We start from the raw sequence: 20681 nt of genomic DNA, 5'->3' as shown, positions 1-20681 counted from the left end.
ATTTTGGCCAAGCCAAAACGGCCAAAAGACATGACAGTCGACAGGTCGAGCCGAGTGAATGGGAGCTCTGAGTGTTGTTAACTGAAAACGCCTGAAATTATTTTCGTTACACTTTCGCACTGGAAAACTAGTTAAACCAATCTTGAATACACATAAATATAATTGTAAAAAAATTGTTTTTATACTTTGTACTATCTTTAGCTTAGTAAAATGCGAGCAATTTTCTTTTTATTTTTATCACGGCTGAAGTCTATTTTAACTGGATATCCAGTTTTTATGTTTAAAAGACGGTAGACTTTTCTTTTGTCGCTAGTTTTACATGGACCCTTAGAGTTTTCATATGCTTTATATATTCGAACATTTTTTCTATCCTTGAGACCATTCAAAAAAGACACTTTTATAAGGCTTCCAGTTTGTCGATCTTTGACCAAAAAAACTGTATTATGCTTTCTCTGACATGGATTTTTGGATAAAACTTTGTATTTTCCTTTTGGATACACTGCAACACAATTTCGACATCGATTCCACTTGGATGATCTGGGTTCCATTAGATTTTGTTTTCCCGATTTCTCATTAGATGAACTATGATCCGCAGCCGTTGTTAATGACAGTTCTTTAATAAGAGACTGCCCAAATGTTTGATACATCACTATTATGAGCATCCACACCCACGCAGCAGGCATGACCGACTTTCAATTGCAACTCCAGTTGATCTCTTTTGGAAGTTCAAGTGGTGGCCGAAACGAATCGATTTCGGGCAGAAAATGATCGTTGTAAATTGAAATTCAAACATATAATAGTTAACCTGGGCAGCACGTTTTCCGTTCGGAAACTATAACCATTTTAGACGTCATGGAATGAATGGTGATGAAGGTTAAAACGTTTAACCAGTTTAGCAATATGACGGTGGGTGTGGAATTTTTTTTATTCTCTAGAGGCAATTGATCGATGATCCCCAATAAAGGCAGTTGAACTGCATTTTTGCTGGAAGCTGAATACAATTTTTGTAGTACAATAAAATTGTAATCGACTTTTATCAGCTGTTTTGATAAAATTACTTAAAAACCTGTATGTGAAAGCTTCTCGTCTTCTATAAAAGCCCTTGTTGGCAGAAATAAGTCAGAACTAATCAAAAAATGAAGTCATTTATACTAGTAGTAAATTTGTTCCTTATAACTTCGCCGATTAGGGCTCAGACAAGACCACCATGTCGTGATGCTTGTATTACCCTCTATAATCCTGTCTGTGGAGAGACGTTAATAAAAGGAAAAGTATTGCGATGTGAGTTTGGCAATTCCTGCTTTATGGCTGCCAGCTCTTGTGTTCACCGCATCAGTAAGTATGCAATGACAATTAAAAATAAATATTCAAAACTTTTTTATTTAGATTGGCATCAAACGGATTTGGATAGCTGTAGACCAGCACAAAATACTGAAAAATGCAATAAGTACAAAATGTAGAATAAAAGTATCTTGCAGATACAATATACGAAATAAATACTTTTTGGCTTACAGTTATGACGTAAATTTGTTAATACAATATTTACGCTCTTTGGAAAACTTTTCTATTGTTTTTTATTTTAAAGCGGTTGTTATTATTGACATACTTTTGGGTTTTATTCATTTAAAGCATATGAACGCATAATACGCAAATATGGTGTTTTCTATTTATAAATAGATTTAGCTACAAGGTCGAAAAAACATTTTTTTCTAATATTTCTTCAAATCCCAGCCTATGTCTGTGATCTAAACATGTACATAATTTTAATTCGTATGATAATCTAGAGATTATCTTTTATAGATCTATTATCTAACAATAGTTATTGCTTTATTTTTAGATAGTATTATTATCCGTTTTGGCCAAAGGCTGTTACTATTTACTTACCCTCTTATGCTGTGGAGAATTTCAAACATTCACACAGCTGTTTTTTTCAGTGGTGACCTTGGTGCTAATCTTAAGTCTTTTTCGGACTCTATAAAAACAAATTTTCTAAAATTGCGAGAGTTAGTATTCACTTAACTGTCTCCTAATTAGACATGCGCCACAAGGTTCTCATATTGTGTGCCATAATTTGCCTTTTAGTAATCCTGGCGGATGGCAAGCAAAGGCAGCGGACTAAATCTAGATCCTTGGCCGTCAAGCAAGGACAAAGGAATGGAGCTAATAGAAACTTGCAAAGTAATGCTCGTGGACGAAACCGATTGGCGGCCAGAACGCAGAACCGTAGGAACCGCCGCCTGAAAGCGGCTAAGAAAAACAGGAGGCGACGCAATTTGGCAAAGAAGTCTAAGCAGAAATTGAGAAAATCCACACCAACTGCCAGTACAGGCGCAAAGTATTTGGAGTTGCCACTGAACTTCCGGCAGGGCTTTGTGCGCACCACGAACACTTTCAGATCGGAGAGGGCTTTCCTGTCAGCTCGTTATGGTACTAATTTCGCCAAGACCTATGGAACAGCTCGGCTCTCTAACATTGGTAACATGGAATACGATGTGAAAATGAGCATTGGTACTCCCAAGCAGAAGTTCACCATGCTTCCGGATACTGGAAGCTCTAATATCTGGGTACCAGGTCCCAAATGCAAAAGCAAGGCATGCAGAAGCCATAAGAAATTCCATCCCGCGAAGTCTAGTACCTACAAAAAGAAAACTAAGGCCTTTGAAATAACTTACGGATCTGGAAGTGTCAAGGGAAGATTGGCTGAAGACACCGTATCTATTGGTGGACTGACAGTGGATAATCAAACTTTCGCTATGACCAGCAGTGAACCTGGAGAAGCCTTCGAGGAATCGAAATTCGATGGCATCCTGGGTCTGGGCTACCAAGCTATATCCGTGGACAACGTGAAGACCCTTATGCAGAACATGTGTTCACAGAATGTGATTACCAGTTGTATATTTGCCATTTGTCTTAGGGGAGGCGGTACCTCAGCCAAAGGTGGCTCTCTATTTATTGGCAACAAGAATACCACGGCCTACACTGGGTCGAACAGCTACGTATACACCCCTGTGACCAAAAAGGGGTACTGGCAAATGAAATTGGATGGCTTCTATGTTGGTTCAACCAAAGTCAGTGGCACTGCTCAGGCTATAGTTGATTCCGGAACCTCATTAATAGCAGCTCCTCTTCATGCCTACAAGGAGTTCGTCAAAGAAACGGGATGTACCCCAACGTCCAGTGGAGAATGTTGGGTTAAATGTTCAAAAACTATTCCAGACATTGTATTTGTAATTGCTGACAAAAAAATAGTAATCAAGGGCGACAAGGCGAAGATGAAAGTCAAAACGCAAAAGGGCCACACAGTATGCCTTTTGGTAGTGACCTATGAAGAGACTAATTTCTGGATCCTTGGAGACCCCTTTTTGAGGAATAATTGCGCGGTATTCGATTTGTCGAAAAATCGCATTGGATTCGCTGCTATTACGTAAGATTAGTACATTTTCATACAAGTTTTTAGAATAATTCAGATCTCAGATAAAGGATCATTTCTCTGAAGTGACATGATTTTAACGTTGCTTTAAAAATTCAAATAGCTTTTATTGTAATAAATTGAACAGTTGAACCATCTTAATCCAATTTATTTGTTTATTTTCTATATTTTAGATAAATTATTTTTATTTTCCTAATAATCGCCGGAGTTTAGGTTTCACACATAACGTTTTCAATAAACTCGAATACGAAACACTGTTTGAACTCAGACGTCTGTTCGCCTTATTAGCCAAAATGCTCTGGGTAATTAAACCCCACAGTTGTGCATTTACATGAGCTATATTTTAGCATCGGAGAGAGCTCTTACCTAGCTCAGTTTACGGAATAGGTCTGTCGAAGATGCTTCGAAATCTGATTTTGCTGCTAGCCGGCATAGCCTTTATATTGGCGTATAAACCGGAACTTAGAGTGCGGCTCTATGCCAGGGAATCCTGGATTTCCAGTGTGTTTCTGTCCGAAAACTCCACCAGAGGATTAGAGAGTATCCACTTGCGGTTGAAGAATCGTCACAACGTGGAATATTTCGGCAACATATCCATTGGAACTCCAAAACAGAATTTTACAGTGATCTTTGACACGGGTTCCTCGAACACATGGTTTCCTTCCTCACATTGCCCAAAAAGTAATTTAGCTTGTCAAATGCACAGGAGATATGATTCCTCCAGATCAAGTTCATATATTCCGGATGGTCGAAACTTTACATTGTGGTACGGAGCTGGGAATGTACATGGCTATCTGTCTCAGGATACGGTTCATTTTGCCGGAGCTAAGCTGCAAGGTTTGATTTTCGGAGAGACCTTGATTCAGCAGAACTTTGAATTCCATTCAGTGACATTTGACGGATTGGTTGGATTAAGTTTAGGTGTTTTAGCATGGAAAAATTCAACGCCGTTTTTAAAATTACTCTGTTCTCAGAATTTAGTAGAGAAATGCATTTTCTCGGTTTACCTTCAACAAGCTTCAGCAAACGAATCCAAAGGTGGTGAAATTATTTTCGGTGGCTTCGATGAATCGCGATTTAAAGGCAACTTGCACTTTGTTCCGATTACAAATTCGAATTATTGGAAACTCAAAATATCCGAAGTGTTTGTGAATAGTAAGAAAATTAGTGGCGAAACGGATGCACTTTTGGATACGGGAACAACGCAAATTTTAATGCCCCAGAAAACTTATGATAATTTACTTAAACTCTTACCGTTCGAAATGGAAGGTGGTAATTATATATTAAGTTGCCAAAGTAAAATAATGCCAGAAGTAAAACTTGTGATTGGCGGAAAGTCTTTTTATTTAACACCCGATGATTACTTGGTGGAGGCGAACTATGGGAAAAGAAACGGTTGCATCACTAACTTCGCCCCAATTAAACAAAATTTCTGGGTTCTAGGCGATATTTTTTTATGGCGCTATTATACGGTATTCGATGCAACGGCCAAAAGAATTGGACTGGCCGAAGCGGTGATAGACACTAATTAAATGTATACGTTGAAGCAACAAACTCTTTGGCCAATGGAAGTTTATAGTTTCTTAGTATTTTTATGCACTTCATATGTTATGATTACTTTATTGATGTTTATTATGTTATGATGATTTTATTTTAATATATGTAATACTTGGTTTATATTTTAAAAGCATTTTTAGCTCTAAAATTTCCTTTAAAAATTGCGCCATCTCTTATAAGTATTTCTACTCTCGTTTAAAATTGTGCCAATAAAGAAACATGTGTTTTTGAAGGTTCTTTAAGCTAATGATTCCATTTTTGTTTGAATATATAACAGGTTTGTTAAGTTAAAAGTTGTTGCATTTATTTGAATAGGTTTTGGATATAGTTTAAGACTAAATTTTCAAATTTTTGTACTTAGAATTTTCGTAGAGTTTTGCACACTGTCCATTCAGTTCAATTGGCTACGAGTAATGGCTCATTTCGTTGTTTATTCAATTAAATGTGCTCGCCCTATTTATCTTCTATTTACCCAAACATTGAAGTGCGTTCAGCTTCAACATTAGCAAATTTTATTCGAATGCCAGACGAATTTGGCTATTAAATTGCTCCATTTACAGGTGCTATAAAACAATCGCGGCCAGAATCTAAGCCAATTAGTTGAAACGGAATTTACCAACAGTTCGGATCGGTACGGTTTGATTTACTCTACAATGCGATGTCTTCTTTGGCTATTATCCTTGTGGATGTTGGGACTTTTTTGACCAAAAAGCCATGGCCAGCTGATACGCATTCCTATGCAATTCCAGGCTTCATTTATGGCCAGCCGTCGGCAACAGAGTGCGGGTAGAAGATCCCTCTTGGCCAAGTACAACGTGATAGGTGAGCCGGATATTGCGTCGAGAAATAGTGGAGCTACGGAAACGTTGGATAACCGTCTGAATCTGGAGTACGCCGGTCCAGTCAGTATTGGGACTCCTGGTCAGCCCTTCAATATGCTATTTGATACTGGGTCGGCTAATATTTGGGTTCCCAGTGCCGAATGTTCGGCCAAGAATTTGGCCTGTCAACGACATCATCGCTATAATTCCAGTGCCTCGGCGAGCTTCGTTCCGGATGGCAGAAGATTTGCCATTGCCTACGGCACCGGGAGCTTATCTGGAAGACTGGCCACGGATACAGTGTCGATTGGCCAGTTGTCGGTGCAAAATCAAACTTTTGGAATGGCCGTCCATGAGTCGAGAGATACTTTCACAGACACCAACTTTGCGGGCATAGTTGGACTGGGTTTTCGGTCGATTGCTGAGGAAAAGATAACGCCTCTTTTTGAGAATATGTGTGATCAGCATTTGGTGGATCAGTGTCTTTTCTCATTTTATCTCAAGCGGAACGGCAGCGAAAGAAAGGGAGGCGAGCTTCTCTTTGGCGGTGTGGATAGTACTAAATTCTCTGGAACACTGACCTACGTGCCCCTTACTCATGCAGGATACTGGCAATTTCAAATGGATGGCGTGGAAATCGGAGGCACTGTAATCAGTCGACATCGCCAAGCCATTGCTGATACGGGGACTTCCCTGTTGGCAGCTCCTCCCAGGGAGTATCTCATAATCAATAGTCTGCTTGGCGGCTTACCTACTACGAATAATGAATATCTTTTAAACTGTTCCGGACTTGATAAGCTACCCGAGATTGTTTTTATTATTGGTGGTCAAAGGTTTGGATTACAACCCAAGGATTACGTTATGCAGGCCACGGACGATGATGGTACTTCCGTGTGTTTATCCGCTTTTACTCTAATGGACGCAGAGTTTTGGATTCTGGGCGATGTTTTTATAGGAAGGTATTACACCGCTTTTGATGTCGGCCACCGCCAAATAGGTTTTGCACCAGCTGCCTAGGCAATACGTTTCATTTAGTTTTGTAATAGGTTAACATCTGTTCTATTTGTAAACCCCAACTTGGCCTTAAAATGAGAGCATAGCTTCAGTGAGCTTTAGTTATTTGGCGGAGAGGAAATTGTTAAAAACCTGTTTGTGAAGAGAACAGCTGACCAGCTCACGTTCAGGTTCGACGAGCCCATTAAACCAATACTTACGTATATGTTCGCTATTCTCAAACTAACCGGATATAATAATTTTAAAAGAATATAGTTAATAAAATAAATAAATTTTAAACTACAATAATAAAACATGTAATTATTAAATTAATTTTTATTATTTTTCGCAATTTTATACACAATATATATATTGGTCGTTCTCTTCCATAACGTGTATTTGCGTGGAAATTAGATGAAAAAGATGAAAAGTTTATCTTCCATAATTTAATAGCGTCATTGTATTGTTTAAATTTAAAACGTATACAATATATTTACTAGAAACTGGTTATTACTGTTTATCGCTGATTTAATAAGGAAAATTATATTTTCTATTAGCTAAAAAATAAAATATAAAAATAAAATACAAATTTATTTTATTAATTTTGTTTAAGTTTGATAAGGCGTATATAAATTTATATATTTATAAGTTATATAAATTTATATCGAATTAAAAGTGTATACAATTAGTCGGTGTACATATTTGCAAGTCTTTTCGATTTAATATGTTAAAACAATAATACGGAAAAATCCCCGTCAGCTGGCGAACGTGATGTGTTTGCATATATTGGCTTTGATAAACATCTTTATTTTCGAAGACGCGCCTCCCCATCAGCAATATATATAAGAGCTCCCCTGGGCCAACCTGTTTAGTTTCTCCGATACTGTGATACTTGATATTAAATATGAAATCGGTTCTAGCAATTTGTTGTCTCGTGACTTTAGCTTTTAGCCACGTTAGTGGTAATTGCTCAGGAAATTGTCCCGATACTGAGGATGTTGTGTGGGCCCTTGGTGGCGGTTGTAATGTCTTTCGCAACAAATGTTATTTCGACAAGGAAAACTGTCACCGAAAACTAGGTAAGAAAAATCGAGACGTATGAGAAAAGAGTTAGAAGAGCATAAATATCTCGTATTTAGCCCTGACCATCACCACGAAGGAAGAGTGCCAGAAGCATTGTGCTGATATTTGTCCAGCAATTTATCAACCTACAAGTGGAATTTACAATGGGCAAATTAGGAACTTTGGCAATGAATGTTTGAAAAGTGTTCACACTTGCAAAACTGGCGAAAGTAAGACTATCTAATAATCAGTTGATACCATTGATAATATTAATATTTTTTTCAGCATTTTTGTAATCAGAGACGCATACATTCTCCATATTAATATGGGCACTTAAATGGAAAACTGAAATATATTTATTTCCTCTTAATTCTCATTGAAAAATAAACAAGGTTTCGACAAATAATATGTGTGAGTGTGATTTGTTTTATTTTTGTAGATGCTCTGCCGTAGAGCATTTCGTGTATTTTAGGAAGGCAACTCTCTAGTGGGCAAACTGAATATAATTAATTTATAAAAAAAAATCCCCCAAAGATTTAACACGTCACTGATGTAAATTAATATGATTTTACGAATTCTCCAACCTTGTATATATAAAGATAAAAATCATTGAACTGATCATTCCATTTGTGAGCTTCCGATAGATAGGAACTACCGTTAGTATGCATATGTTACTAAATGTGTTGCTGGTCAGCTTGGTCTTAGGCCAAGTTAGCGCAAGATGTCCAGAACGTTGCCCAGATACAGAGGAAGTTGTGTGGGCCCGCAGTCCTTTCTGCAATGCATACCGAAACAAGTGTTATTTCGACAAGGCCAAGTGTCAGAATCCAGGTTGGAAATAATAGTTAAGTTATTTATCTAATTTTTCTAATATGTGCATCATTTTCTGTAGAATTGACAATAACATCGAAATTTGAATGCCAAAAATATTGCGCAACCAGTTGTGGAGCTGTTTATCAACCGACAGGAGGAATTTATAATGGGGTTTTAAAAAAATTTAGCAACGAATGCGAAAAGCTCGCCCATTCCTGTATAACAGGAGAAAGTAAGTAAACTAATCATAGAATCGCATTTATTTTACACTATATTTTTGTTATTTTTCAGCTTTTGTGGATATCTAAAACAAATATATAACTTAAATAATGCATGTAAAATTGACGTGCGTTTGAGATTCAATAAATAAATACAGTTAATATGAAAATTTTTCTTACTAATATTTTTTGCTTTGACTTTTCATACCATAGAAATCCAGAGTACAAAAATTATTGTTGTATAAACCATAGATTAATTGTATCATTTTTAAGACCCAAATAATAGCGACCAGTATTTACTTAAGAAATTGGAAAACAAAGATTATACTTATTTCATATTTTTGAAAGCTCTTTTATAAAGTTAAGTGCTTAAATTTTATACTTACATTAAAAGGGTGTAATAATTAACTGGATTAGAGTGGATGTTTGTGCGTAGTTTGAACCAGTTTTTGGGTATTTGTTATAGTTTTTTATTGCAGAAACACTTGAATAAATTGTTTATTGTTTTACTTGTTGGTGCTAAAGGTAAACATTTGTTCAGTAATAGGACAAAAAAATAATAAACATTCTTTAGGATATTCTTTCGTTTTATTAAAGCTGAAGTCCAGTTATATAAAGATCCATGTCAAATATTATTTTCTTTCTTATCAAGCTCCTAAAATAATTTATGTATTTTGAAAATAAAATCAACTTAAAAGAATGTTATTTAAAAAGTGCAGGAGTTCGCTAAACTCGAATAAAATTTTGAAGAGTTCAAAGCACAAATGCGAGGTAGTGAGAATAACTGGATTAGAGCTAATCTCAGGTTGAATGTTTCAAGCTTGGATATACCATATGGCTTATTATTAATGACTCGAGTTAGAATATTTATATTTTTTAATTAGATGCTTAGCAGTAAAGCCATTTGTGTGCTTATCTTTTAATTTATTTCTAATTGAAGTTGGTTTTTTATTCAGATTTGGAACCTTAGAAATTTGCTATAAAACCGTAAAATTTACCAAGCAATCACATCAGTTGTATTTTAAGCGTTTGTTATTACTGCAAACTAAAGTATGGCACGTCTGCTCATTGTGATTAGTGTTCTCGTGGTCACAGTAAAAGGATCTTTTTTGAATGATGGGCAACAGTCGGACATTTTTGATGCAGAAGAAAGTGTTCATCAAGAGGGATATCTTCCGGTCGAGGATGCTTTGGAGCATCAATCCCATCATCACGGAGATATAGCTTCTCATCACGACGGATCGCATCATCATTTCGAACAGAATAACCATGATCATGGATCCCATCATCACCAGGCCGAGCCACACCATCTGCCACACCATCATCTGGAGTCACCACATTTCCAACATCATCATTTAGAGACACCTCATTTGCAACATCATCATCTGGACGGTGCTCATCTGCCCCATCATCATCTGGAAGTACCCCACCATTCTATACATCACGTTTCCCCCTTGCATCACTATCAGCATCACCACCAACATCATCCCCGCAACTGTCATGCAATCCATTGCCCCAGGACTCACAGTCCAACCTATGCCACCGATGGACACTCGTGCTTCAGGCTGGAAAACTTTTGTGAACTAGCAGTGATCAATTGCCTTCGTCGCAATGAGCTTCATGCTGGTAAGTATAGACCTGATTTCGTTGCACACGTTTGCTAAAATTGTTTTATTGCAGTGCTGCACCATATAAGTCAACACGAGTGCCACCACCTAGCCGGGGGCTACAAAACATTGTAAAAAACATTTTGATAAATCGTAATACCCATAAATTAAAAAAAATAATCATACTAAATAAATAATAACGAAAAATTCGAAATGGCGAAAAATTCAGTCTCAAATTTTTGATATTTAATATATTTTTTGAAGGAGACAAACATGGCAATCACAAATCAATTAAGGTATTCCGCTTCAGAATCGGAAAAGTATTGGCCAATATATGGCCTTTGCTGGGAGCTATATTGTCCTTCACAAACGTTTTCCACATTTTGGGTTGAAAGGTTCCCCCACAAAAGACGATAAAAAATCTAAAAAATATTTTGTTCCTGGATTTTGACGCAGATTTATGGAGAATCGATCTACTATTCGTTTAAGGTGTTCCGCTTAAGAATCGGATAAGTATTGGCAAAGCTATGGCCTTTTCTGGGAGCTATATTGTCCTTTGCAAGCATTTTCTATATTTTGAAGGGTATCCTCCACAAAAGTTGAGAAAAAATCGACAAATATTTTTTTTCTAGATTTTGACGCAGATTGGTGGAGAATCGATCTACAAATCGATTAAGGTACTCCGCTTAAGATTCGGATAAGTATTTGCAAAGATATGGCCTTCGCCTTGTGCTGTATTGTCCTTCAGAAGCATTTTCCGCATTTTGAAGGGTATCCCCCACAAAAATTCAGAAAAAATCTAAAAAATGTTTGATCCTGGATTTTGATGCAGATTGATGGAGAATCAATCGACAAATCGTTTAAGGTGTTCCGCTTAAGAATCGGATAAGTATTGGCAAAGATATGGCCTTTGCTGGGAGCTATTTTGTCCTCTACAAGGTTTTTTCATTTTTTGAAAGGTATCCCCCACAAAAATTGATAAAAAATCTAAAAAATTTTTGTTCCTGGATTTTGATGCAGATGGATGGATAATCAATCGGCAAATTGTTTAAGGTATTCCACTTAGGAATCGGATAAATATTGGCAGAAATAAGATCTTGCAGGGAGCTTTATTGTCCTTCACAAGAATTTTCCATATTTTGAAGGGTATCCCCCACAAAAGTTAATAAGAACCCAACAATTTTTTTCCTGGATTTTGATGCAGATTGATGGAGAATCCATCGATAAATGTTTTCTGTTCAGGAATCGGATGATTTTTGACAAAGGTATGGCCCTGGTTGGGGCTTTTTTTTGTTTGAATTATTTTCATTATTTTGGAAGGGGATACATCATAAAATTTAAAAAAAAAATAAAAAAAAATCGTAAATTTTATTACATATTGATAGAGAATCAATCCACAAATCGATTGACTTATTAAAAAGCTATTTAAAAGATACCAAGCATTGGCTGGGGCCCATATTGTTCGGCATATCATCTTCTTAGAAAATTATTTAAATTATTTTCATAAAAAATTTAGTGCCTTTGCACTTCGTCAAAAAACTTGTGCACGTGGCTTGAGGTCAAAAAACATAACATAAACTTAAAACGGTCAGAAGTTCAGAGGCAATGGGCTTGCCGCAAACCTCTAATGAATTACGCAAATTATAATTTAAATGATTTAATAAGTTGAAACGGGATTTCCGTTCAGCTTTATTTTTAATGCTTTTAAAAATATTCATATTTAACAATAATTGAAAGTATAAAAGCATTCCTTTTGGGGCACATACACCATTAGTTGTATTTTCATCAATCTGAACACAACAACATGGCTTTTCACTACGTTTTTGTATTAAGTGCTCTGCTAGTGGTAGCCCAAGGATCTTATTTGGATTTGGTGGATCAGGAATCTCCTGAAGGAATTCATTCTGGTGGAATTGGAGCTGGAGCTCCAGGTGTCGGTATACCGCAAGGACGACCGGTAATTGGCCAACCACAGCGCTCTGTTTCTGGTTATGGTGGTTCAGGAAGATTAGCTGGCTCCCCCGTTGGTGGACCCCGTTCTCATGGGGCTGGTTCTCGTCTACCAATTGGTGGAACCGTCCTCAATCGTCCTGGGATCGGATCCAATAATCGTTCTCCTGTTGGAAATGCCGGCCGATCAATTGGAGGAGGATATGGACATCGGCATGGATCTCATTAAGAAATCTGGATTTATGAATTGATGACAAAATGAATTCGACACATTTGACATTCTAAACAAATTAGTCTTAATATTCATTATATTTCCAAATAGTAACAATTGAATATAATAACAACAGTTATACAAAATATTTAAAATGGTTTTATTTTAATGATTTTGAAATCTAAAATATATTTAACCATTGAAATATAAAAGGCATACATGTTTAAATTATTGGGCCTGAAAAAGTAAAATTGGGAACTTTTATTGAATTAATTTTTATTAAATTGATTGGGTTTGAAAAAAATGCAGCACCCAATATTTGAATTGATTTTTAAGTTTTCTGATATATGGAAATCTTTACTAATGAGCAATGTAGATGCCGTTTCAATATTAATATACATAAAACCAAGAATAGAATAGTTCGCATACCCTTGCTAAAGGGTAAAGTTAAATTTTTTATGATAAATGTCAGATCGGATATGTATTTCAAATATCGTATATATTTGGACAATCCCTTAGATAGTTTCAGTATTAGATTAAATTACTTTTATATTAATATTGACAAGGGTATAAAAATAGTTTTTAGCTTTTATTTGGAACGTTATGATATTGACAATAGTTTAGTTAACCGATCCCGGTCGTTGTGAAAAAGGTGTGATAATATGAAAGGTTTGTGAAAAATTTTAAGGCAATAACAATAAAATTGATTATTATAAATTGGTTTTCTTACATCGTTTTTGGTGTATAATTTTATTTCTTTATTTTGTGAAATGTATACCCAAATTTTAAATCATTTGCAATACAGAATTACAATTAAAAAAAAAATAAAATCAAAAAACAATAATTCAAACATATATATTAGCATATTTCTTCGAGTTGAAAAAGGGTTAAGGTTCAAAGGTTAAAGACATAATTATTTTCCACACGCGACACGGAGGTTTTTAATTATATTCATTTATCAAGCAAAAACATAAGGTATAAAAGAAATATCTTCTTGGATGACAGGGTCAGTTGTCGTTTCAGCAACCTTCAAATAAACTAATCAAAATGGCATTCCGTTACATGTTTCTACTCAGTGTTCTGGTGGTCCTGGTACAAGGATCGCATCTGGATATAATTGAGCATGAATCTCTGGAAGGAGGTGTATTGGCTGCAGCTTCTTTGGCCGGAGTTTCCCAAGGACGTTCAGCTGTTGCTCAACCTCAGCGCTCAGAGTCTTCACATGGTTCGGCTGGTCGGTTGGCTGTGTCCCCTATCAGTGGCTCTCGGACTAATGGAGCTACTGGTGGATCCCTTAATCGACTTGCAGCCGGATCCCTTAATCGTTCTGTAAGCAGCTCCCTAAATCGGCCCACTGGCACATCCTACAATCGTCCAAGTGGTGGAAACTTAGTTCGTCCAATTGGAGCAGGACACGGCAACGTTCATGGAAATCGCAATCGTTTCCAGAAACCTCATTAATCCTATAATGAACCTATTTTTTTGTAATCCGATGCACTACATAAACTATACCCATACTTTCCTCTAAATAAAGCTATTTTCAAGCATATTCAAATACTCTTATTTCTATATATACTATTGTATTAAATGGATCATAAAATGGTAATGTAATGCCAACTTATAAAGTAACAAAACATAAACTTCGTACGTTTGACACAACTTCTGTAAAGCTTTACTAAACAAGCTGAACCTGCACTGGATACGTTTTGAACAAAGAAACAGTTTTAGATAGCCATGACTTTTTGAAAATCTGAGATTAAAAACTCCAATTTAATTGAAGAAAATATTGTTTAACCACCTATAATAAATTCAATAAAATTATTTCGAGTTTTTCCTTAAATTAAAAACTAAAACATGGTATGATCTACTGATTTCAATAAGAAAATAAAAATCTTCCATAGAAAAATGTTTTTGGGAAAAATCATAGAAGACCAAAAATAAATGTAGAAAATCTGAGATTTCAACTTTGGATGAGTATTCCAAAGATATGGTAGCTGCTAGATACCATTTTTTAATTTTAGTTGGTACACATACATTTCAAAAATGATATGTACCAGAAACAATGATGGTCATCGCTATCACACGGCCTTCATAATTAAATATATGGTAAAATTTGATAAATTTATTTTCTAAGGTCTACCGCGGAAACTGTGGGTGATAGAACCTATGTATGTTTGTTCTGGACTTTGGTTCAGGGAGCAGGTGAAATTATGCGTGGAGATTTTTTGCTGTTGGCCTGTGTTATTAGATATATAGCGGATCGTATATAGTCGGCCGATCCTTATGAAATTTGGCATATCGACTTATTTTGCCCAAAGAGGAATCCATTGAAACTCCCTAACTTGATAAGGGGTATAATTATATGTGCTTTGTAACATCAAATATTTTACATATGTGGATAAAAGTTCAAAGAGCAATAACTTTAAACTACATATAAGTAACTAAAGTCGAAATACACGTTTTGTGTATTAAAATTATTATACCCTTGCAGAGGGTATTATAATTTTGATCAAAAGTGTGCAACGCAGCGAAGGAGACATCTCCGACCCTATAAAGTATTATATATATATTCTTGATCAGGATCACCTCCTGAGTCGATATAAGCATGTCCGTCTTTCCGTTTGACCGTCTGTCCGTCTGTCTGTTTCTACGCAAACTAGTCTCTCAGTTCTAAAGTTATCGAGTTAAAACTTTGCGCACATCCTTCTTTCCTTTGCAGGCAGTATATAAGTCGGAACGGTCGGGATCGGCAGTCTATATCCTATAGCTACCATATGGTAACTGATTGATCGGAAATGCCATAACTTGGTTGTTTTTCAAGTTAGAAGCATGGGAGATCTGCCGACTATATACGATCTGCTATATATCTAATAGTATAAGATGCGTGGAGCCACCTAGCGAACTGCGACTCAACTGCAAGGGTATATAAACTTCGGCTCCGCCCGCAGTTAGCTTTCCTTTCTTGTTTTATAAAGTACTTCAATGTATTGAAATGGACCGAGGTTGCAAGCTATAGGCTATAAAATAAAAAATTGCTTTGCTAAATCATCATTCTTTCTGTAGCATTCGTCCAAAAATATCAAAGGAATATGATTGCACGTTTTGTTCTCCTGTTTAGTGGTCTGGTTCTCCTGGTTCGAGGATCTTATGTGCCTCAAGCTGGAGTTTCTCATGGTGCTCCTGTTAGCGCCCTTCCACAAGGACGCTTAATAGTTCAACCGCACGGATCGGTGGCTAACAGTCATGGAGGATTATCTTCTCCCGTGGGACCGCGAGCTGTTAGATCAGGATTGGCTGCTCCTCGGCGACAAGCAACTGTATCTTATAATCGATCTCCGGCAATCCCTGTCGCTCTGGCTAGCCCGCATTCTTTGACCGGAGGACTCTCTGCACCGCGGCGACAGGCTCCTATTGTTTACAGTCGCCCAACGGCAATTTTATCCGCCTTACCAGCTAATCCTCGTCCGTTGGCTGCCACTCGCCGTCAGTCCACTGTATCATATAACCAACCTGCATCGATTGGAGTCGCAGCATCTGTCCATGGTCATCCTGTTACTGGAGGCGTGGCTCCCATTCGCCAGACTCTTGGAGTTTCAGCATCTGGTAACGCTAATCCCCATCAGTACCGCCACAAAATCAAGACACCACATTAAAATTGAAATATATTTCTGCTTTCATAAGACCTAGGAACGCTGATCGATAACTTGAATACGAAAACTTATTAACAACAGATTGCCATCTAAAAACAATATCATCAAAATGCTGAATTGAAAAAAAAAATAAAATCCAATAATATAAAATTTAAAAATACCATTTCATTAACTAAACAAAATATTTTTATTCATGTTAGAGTTCAGTAAACTTTCTGTGGGTAAGCCTGCCTGGAGAAAAATTTTACTTCATGGAAATTCCCTAATTTTAAGTATTTCAATAAAAAAGCACTTATTTTTTTTAAGTAAAAATAATTCAGCTACTGGGTTGTGTGAAAGGTATAAAACGGAAACAATGGAAAGATGTCACTTATAACCTATTCCCTCATTAAAATAACATGAAATACTTCTGTACTGTTGTGTTGACCCTCTTGAGTGTCCTGTTCGTCCTGGTTCAAGGGTCACATTTTTCTCCGAAGGAACAAGAAACTTATGCTGGAACTCTTCATGCCGAGGGGTCATCGTCAGGAGGCCCCATAAAATTCCCTACAGTCCGACCAGGACGCTCAGCAGTATTACGACATGGGCAAAAAGGTGGTTACAATGGACAATCTGGGGGATCTGGCTCCAACCGACAATCTCCCCCCGGAGCAAATTCCGGACGTCCATACGGATCGATTTACCACAATCGTAACCGCAATAAAAAAGATCACTAAAGATTTATAAATACTTAGAAATTGGCAAAATAAACATGCAATAAATAAATTTATAATTAAATTGTATTTAGATATTGTCAATAATAAAATACAAAAACAATAATAACAATAATATCAGTTCGATATTAAGTAACTTATTTATTATTTCTTAGGAAATATTTCTTAGGAAAACCAATTTCTTACAAAAACATTTATTGAACTTAATTTAATTTAATTTATGGTGATAAAAAAAAGATTTTTTAATTTATCATAAACTTATTTTAATTTAGGCTTTTCAATTAATTTTTTAAAATTAAATATTATCGCGATGATGCGAAAATAATTTTCTAAGCTCTTCAAGCTTTAATATAAATTTGGCAGATTTTAATCCGATTGGGTTTTACCCGAAACCAGAATGTTTTATATTAACCTGCTTTAACGATTTAAGTTTCAGCTGTTTCCTCTGTTCACTTTTAATCCTCTAATATTGAATAATGTGTTAAACATGAATTAATCTTGCTTGGATTATTGTGAATTATGTAATTAGCATAAAATAAAGAATATAGAGCTCTTTTATAACACTTTTATTATTTGCTGATTAAATAATTTTTTTGAATCGTTTTTTATTTCCTTGGTGATGGTTCCTTGTTAATTTTAATACGGCTTGCGGATGCAACCAAATGGACGCCCAACGTTTCCGCCAACCGGACGAACATTGGGTCCACCAACGGGAACAGGTATTAGGCCGCCACCAGGAGCTGTGATTGGAGCGCTTATAGGACGAACAATGGGTCCACCAAGAGGAGTAGTAATTGGTCCTCCAACCGGACGAACAATAGGTGTGCTAACGGGAATGGAATTAATGGGTCCTCCAACAGGAACTGTAATTGGTGCGCCAACAGGACCAGTGATTGCTCCACCAATGGGACGATTGATGGGACCTCCAATAGGTATGCGAGGAGAACCACCATATGATCGAGGTCCCCCAATTCCGTAGCCATTAACTCGTCCTGGTCCTACAACTGGGGCGATCGGTAAGACAGGACTGGTAGCTGGCAGCTGTGGCTGGGAAACCACTGGACCGACTACCGGTGCTCCAGGCAAAACACCGCCGGTGGGAAGGGGTCCTCCGACAGAGGGCCGTTGTCCTGAAGGTGCATAAGATCCTTGAGCCAGGACCACTAGAGCACTTAATACAAAAATGAAACTTAAGGCCATGTTACAAATTGTGGAATATGCGCAAGGGATGAGTAGAATGCAACTGATGATTTTGTTGGAAAAAGACAATCCTTTTATACTAAAATGTCAAGTTACTCGCAATTTCATCGCAAAGAATATTTAAAAATTTATCTAACAATAATCTCTGTAATAGCAGTCAAGTAATTACTTAGCCAGTGAGCCTGTTTTCTAAATTTTGTTGATTGTTTTGAATGTATTAGAGTTTAATAAACTCAATCTAACTTAAAAATTTCAACTCATTTTAATTAAGCTGTTTACATTCACAAAATAATAGAATAATTAATTAAGAACCATAAAAAATCGTACACATCAAATGAATATTTTTGGGGGTCTTTTAATTTTAGTCTACAGCATAATAATAAAGGTGTTTGTTAAAATTTTTGTGGTTTTATTTCGATAGATTAGGCATTCGGCCAATTCCTCAAGAAATATATGCATAATACATGAATGGCTGGCTAACACTGAAGCCCCTTTTCATACATTTATGGCTTAACTAACATTACTTGCTGTCATAGGCTTAATTGGCATATAGAAGACTTGATTAAGGCGATCATTAGGTGTGCCAAAAAAAGGCAACCATCATTAAGGTTGCCAGGAAGTTGGACATTATCGAAAATACTTTTTTAAAAAATACGAATTGTGCCGTAGGCTCTAACACGATAATATGTAACCTCGACATATATGGATCAGGGTCAATTTATTATCCAAAACAATGAAATCAAATTAGGCTTATGATTGTCGAAGAAATCGCCAAACCAATTGCTTTGATAGCTGAGCAATAATACTTGAATTAATTCAAAAATGAAATGTCATGGTGGCAACATTTATGAGTTACGTCAAAGTGCGTACAACATTTGCCAAATTTTATAAATTGGAAAGTTCAGTTGTCATTCCGTGTGAACCAACTCGGGTATATAACCATATGGTCCTTTTTACTTTCTAAAAATTATGATTGTTATTTCTACATTTTTAACTATAGTTTGAATTCGATAAAACTTAAAGAATTTTTTGGGACATTAAAACACTTAATTTGCCATTTACACGAACAATAATAGTATGCAAATTCGTGACTCATGCTCTGAAGTTGTCGCCAGCTGTGCGATTTGGGTGTTAACACTTTTTATTTATTTATTTTGGTTTGTTAAGCCGACATGCAAGCGTTGCGGGTTTCCAGTTACTCGTTTTAATTTTAATTGCATTTTTCGTATACAATTAGCCAACAAATCAATGAAAAAACCGTTAGAGAAACAGAACAAAACTGAGGCAAATGGGTGAAAAAATTGGATATCAACAATTGCTCAATCGCTTCGATCAAATAACAAATAACTTTGTGCCGAATATTGACATTTCGTAAGCATTTGAAAAGTGAACGCAGCAAAAAAACATACAGCGACAATCCGAAATGCAGTGCGTTGGTAAAAATCTTGAACATGTTAAGAATGCTGGCAAGGTTGTCTGCCATGGCAGCTGCTGTTGTGGGTCTCAAAATCAGACTCGATCCTCCGTCTGCGTCTCAATCCGATCCAGTCCGATCTGATCCGATCCGAGAGTCTAACTTAATTAAATTGGATTTTATGTGCTGGATTGGATTGGCCATTTGAGGTCTGTTGCCGAGGTGAGGCTAATCAAATGGCCAAATTGTAGGCGCGTTTACCATTCAATTTTTGGCCAGAGTAATGAGTTTTTGTCGGCTACACGACTCTATGGCTCTATTATGATGTTCACGGCAAGCCGTCGAATGTCCGAGCGATAAATATCAATTAAGACTCCGTCAAATGGCTCAATGGCAGCAAGAAAAATGGTAAACTAATATCGCAGACATGCTAATGTTTTGCTCTACATTGAGGCTATGCGTAAACAAAAATGTCACACGCCATTAAAAATGAATAGCATGTTTAAAAAAGCGCAAAAACGCAACAACAAAAAGCCAAGTAAATTAAATAGAGAAAATGGAGCCAGTCTGCATTGAGCAGTCAAACCGGGTCGATAGTACAATCTTTCGGTATTAAATACAACAACATCGCCAAGCTTAAAAAAATGCCTTTAATAAAAGAACAAATCGTGGCTCGAACAACTTTTCAAAAAATGCGTGGTACATTGTTAATACTGCTGTTGTTGTTCTTTTTATCGGGAGGCAATGGAGGTAGTCGTAGAGCTGCTGCTGCGGTCCAAAATTGTTGCACAACATTCGTGCGTTCATGCAAAGCAATTGTCAAATGCAGAAAAGCCCAAAGCCAAAGGCCACAAATCGATATGGATTTGACTATTACTCGGGAGACTGAACAAGGCAGAAACCAAAGCCACCACAAAAAATATTTATTCGTCGGTAGTTAGCCAAAAATTAATTTAGCATCTTTGCATTTTGACGGTTTCTGGTTGCACTTCGGTAACGTCTATTATTGTTATGATCTTTTCCAGCATTTTACTGCTTGCAC

General features: G+C 36.5%; 9 protein-coding genes across 9 annotated transcripts; 8 read left to right on the top strand and 1 right to left on the bottom strand.

Moving 5' to 3' along the window:
* The first annotated feature begins 1885 nt into the window (after window positions 1–1885).
* Window positions 1886–3565, top strand: LOC6499200 (lysosomal aspartic protease). Its single transcript, XM_001955093.3, has one exon. It carries the CDS (start codon window positions 2037–2039, stop codon window positions 3426–3428), a length of 1392 nt encoding a protein of 463 aa, XP_001955129.1. The 5' UTR covers window positions 1886–2036; the 3' UTR covers window positions 3429–3565.
* Window positions 3566–3789: 224 nt separating this feature from the next.
* Window positions 3790–5234, top strand: LOC6499199 (cyprosin). Its single transcript, XM_001955092.4, has one exon. It carries the CDS (start codon window positions 3829–3831, stop codon window positions 4960–4962), a length of 1134 nt encoding a protein of 377 aa, XP_001955128.1. The 5' UTR covers window positions 3790–3828; the 3' UTR covers window positions 4963–5234.
* Window positions 5235–5595: 361 nt separating this feature from the next.
* On the top strand, window positions 5596–7356 carry LOC6499198 (lysosomal aspartic protease). Its single transcript, XM_001955091.4, is given in 1 exon segment — window positions 5596–7356. A coding segment is annotated over 1 exon segment (1185 nt). The 5' UTR covers window positions 5596–5640; the 3' UTR covers window positions 6826–7356.
* A 278-nt stretch (window positions 7357–7634) lies between these two features.
* Window positions 7635–8269, top strand: LOC6499197. Its single transcript, XM_001955090.4, has 3 exons — window positions 7635–7880; window positions 7941–8093; window positions 8149–8269. The coding sequence occupies exons 1-3, from the start codon at window positions 7706–7708 to the stop codon at window positions 8157–8159; spliced, it is 339 nt and encodes a 112-aa protein (XP_001955126.2). The 5' UTR covers window positions 7635–7705; the 3' UTR covers window positions 8160–8269.
* A 112-nt stretch (window positions 8270–8381) lies between these two features.
* LOC26513744 lies at window positions 8382–9064 on the top strand. Its single transcript, XM_014911720.3, has 3 exons — window positions 8382–8694; window positions 8756–8908; window positions 8968–9064. Exons 1-3 carry the CDS (start codon window positions 8526–8528, stop codon window positions 8982–8984), a joined length of 339 nt encoding a protein of 112 aa, XP_014767206.1. The 5' UTR covers window positions 8382–8525; the 3' UTR covers window positions 8985–9064.
* Window positions 9065–9168: 104 nt separating this feature from the next.
* On the top strand, window positions 9169–10773 carry LOC6499201 (histidine-rich glycoprotein). The gene is made up of 2 exons (XM_044714172.1): window positions 9169–10520; window positions 10575–10773. The coding sequence occupies exons 1-2, from the start codon at window positions 9947–9949 to the stop codon at window positions 10634–10636; spliced, it is 636 nt and encodes a 211-aa protein (XP_044570107.1). The 5' UTR covers window positions 9169–9946; the 3' UTR covers window positions 10637–10773.
* A 1468-nt stretch (window positions 10774–12241) lies between these two features.
* LOC26514975 lies at window positions 12242–12810 on the top strand. Its single transcript, XM_014911879.3, has one exon. The coding sequence runs from the start codon at window positions 12306–12308 to the stop codon at window positions 12678–12680; it is 375 nt and encodes a 124-aa protein (XP_014767365.1). The 5' UTR covers window positions 12242–12305; the 3' UTR covers window positions 12681–12810.
* Window positions 12811–13684: 874 nt separating this feature from the next.
* Window positions 13685–14211, top strand: LOC6499203. The gene has a single exon (XM_001955087.3). It carries the CDS (start codon window positions 13710–13712, stop codon window positions 14121–14123), a length of 414 nt encoding a protein of 137 aa, XP_001955123.1. The 5' UTR covers window positions 13685–13709; the 3' UTR covers window positions 14124–14211.
* Window positions 14212–17576: 3365 nt separating this feature from the next.
* On the bottom strand, window positions 17577–18280 carry LOC6501384 (tetra-peptide repeat homeobox protein 1). Its single transcript, XM_001955086.3, has one exon. The coding sequence runs from the start codon at window positions 18223–18225 to the stop codon at window positions 17662–17664; it is 564 nt and encodes a 187-aa protein (XP_001955122.1). The 5' UTR covers window positions 18226–18280; the 3' UTR covers window positions 17577–17661.
* Between the last annotated feature and the right edge of the window lie 2401 nt (window positions 18281–20681).

The sequence above is a fragment of the Drosophila ananassae genome, chromosome 2L (genome assembly GCF_017639315.1).
Source record: "Drosophila ananassae strain 14024-0371.13 chromosome 2L, ASM1763931v2, whole genome shotgun sequence".
NCBI classification, from domain to species: domain Eukaryota; kingdom Metazoa; phylum Arthropoda; class Insecta; order Diptera; family Drosophilidae; genus Drosophila; species Drosophila ananassae.
Note: the sequence above shows the minus strand (reverse complement) of the source record. Positions and strands in the feature narration are given on the sequence as shown.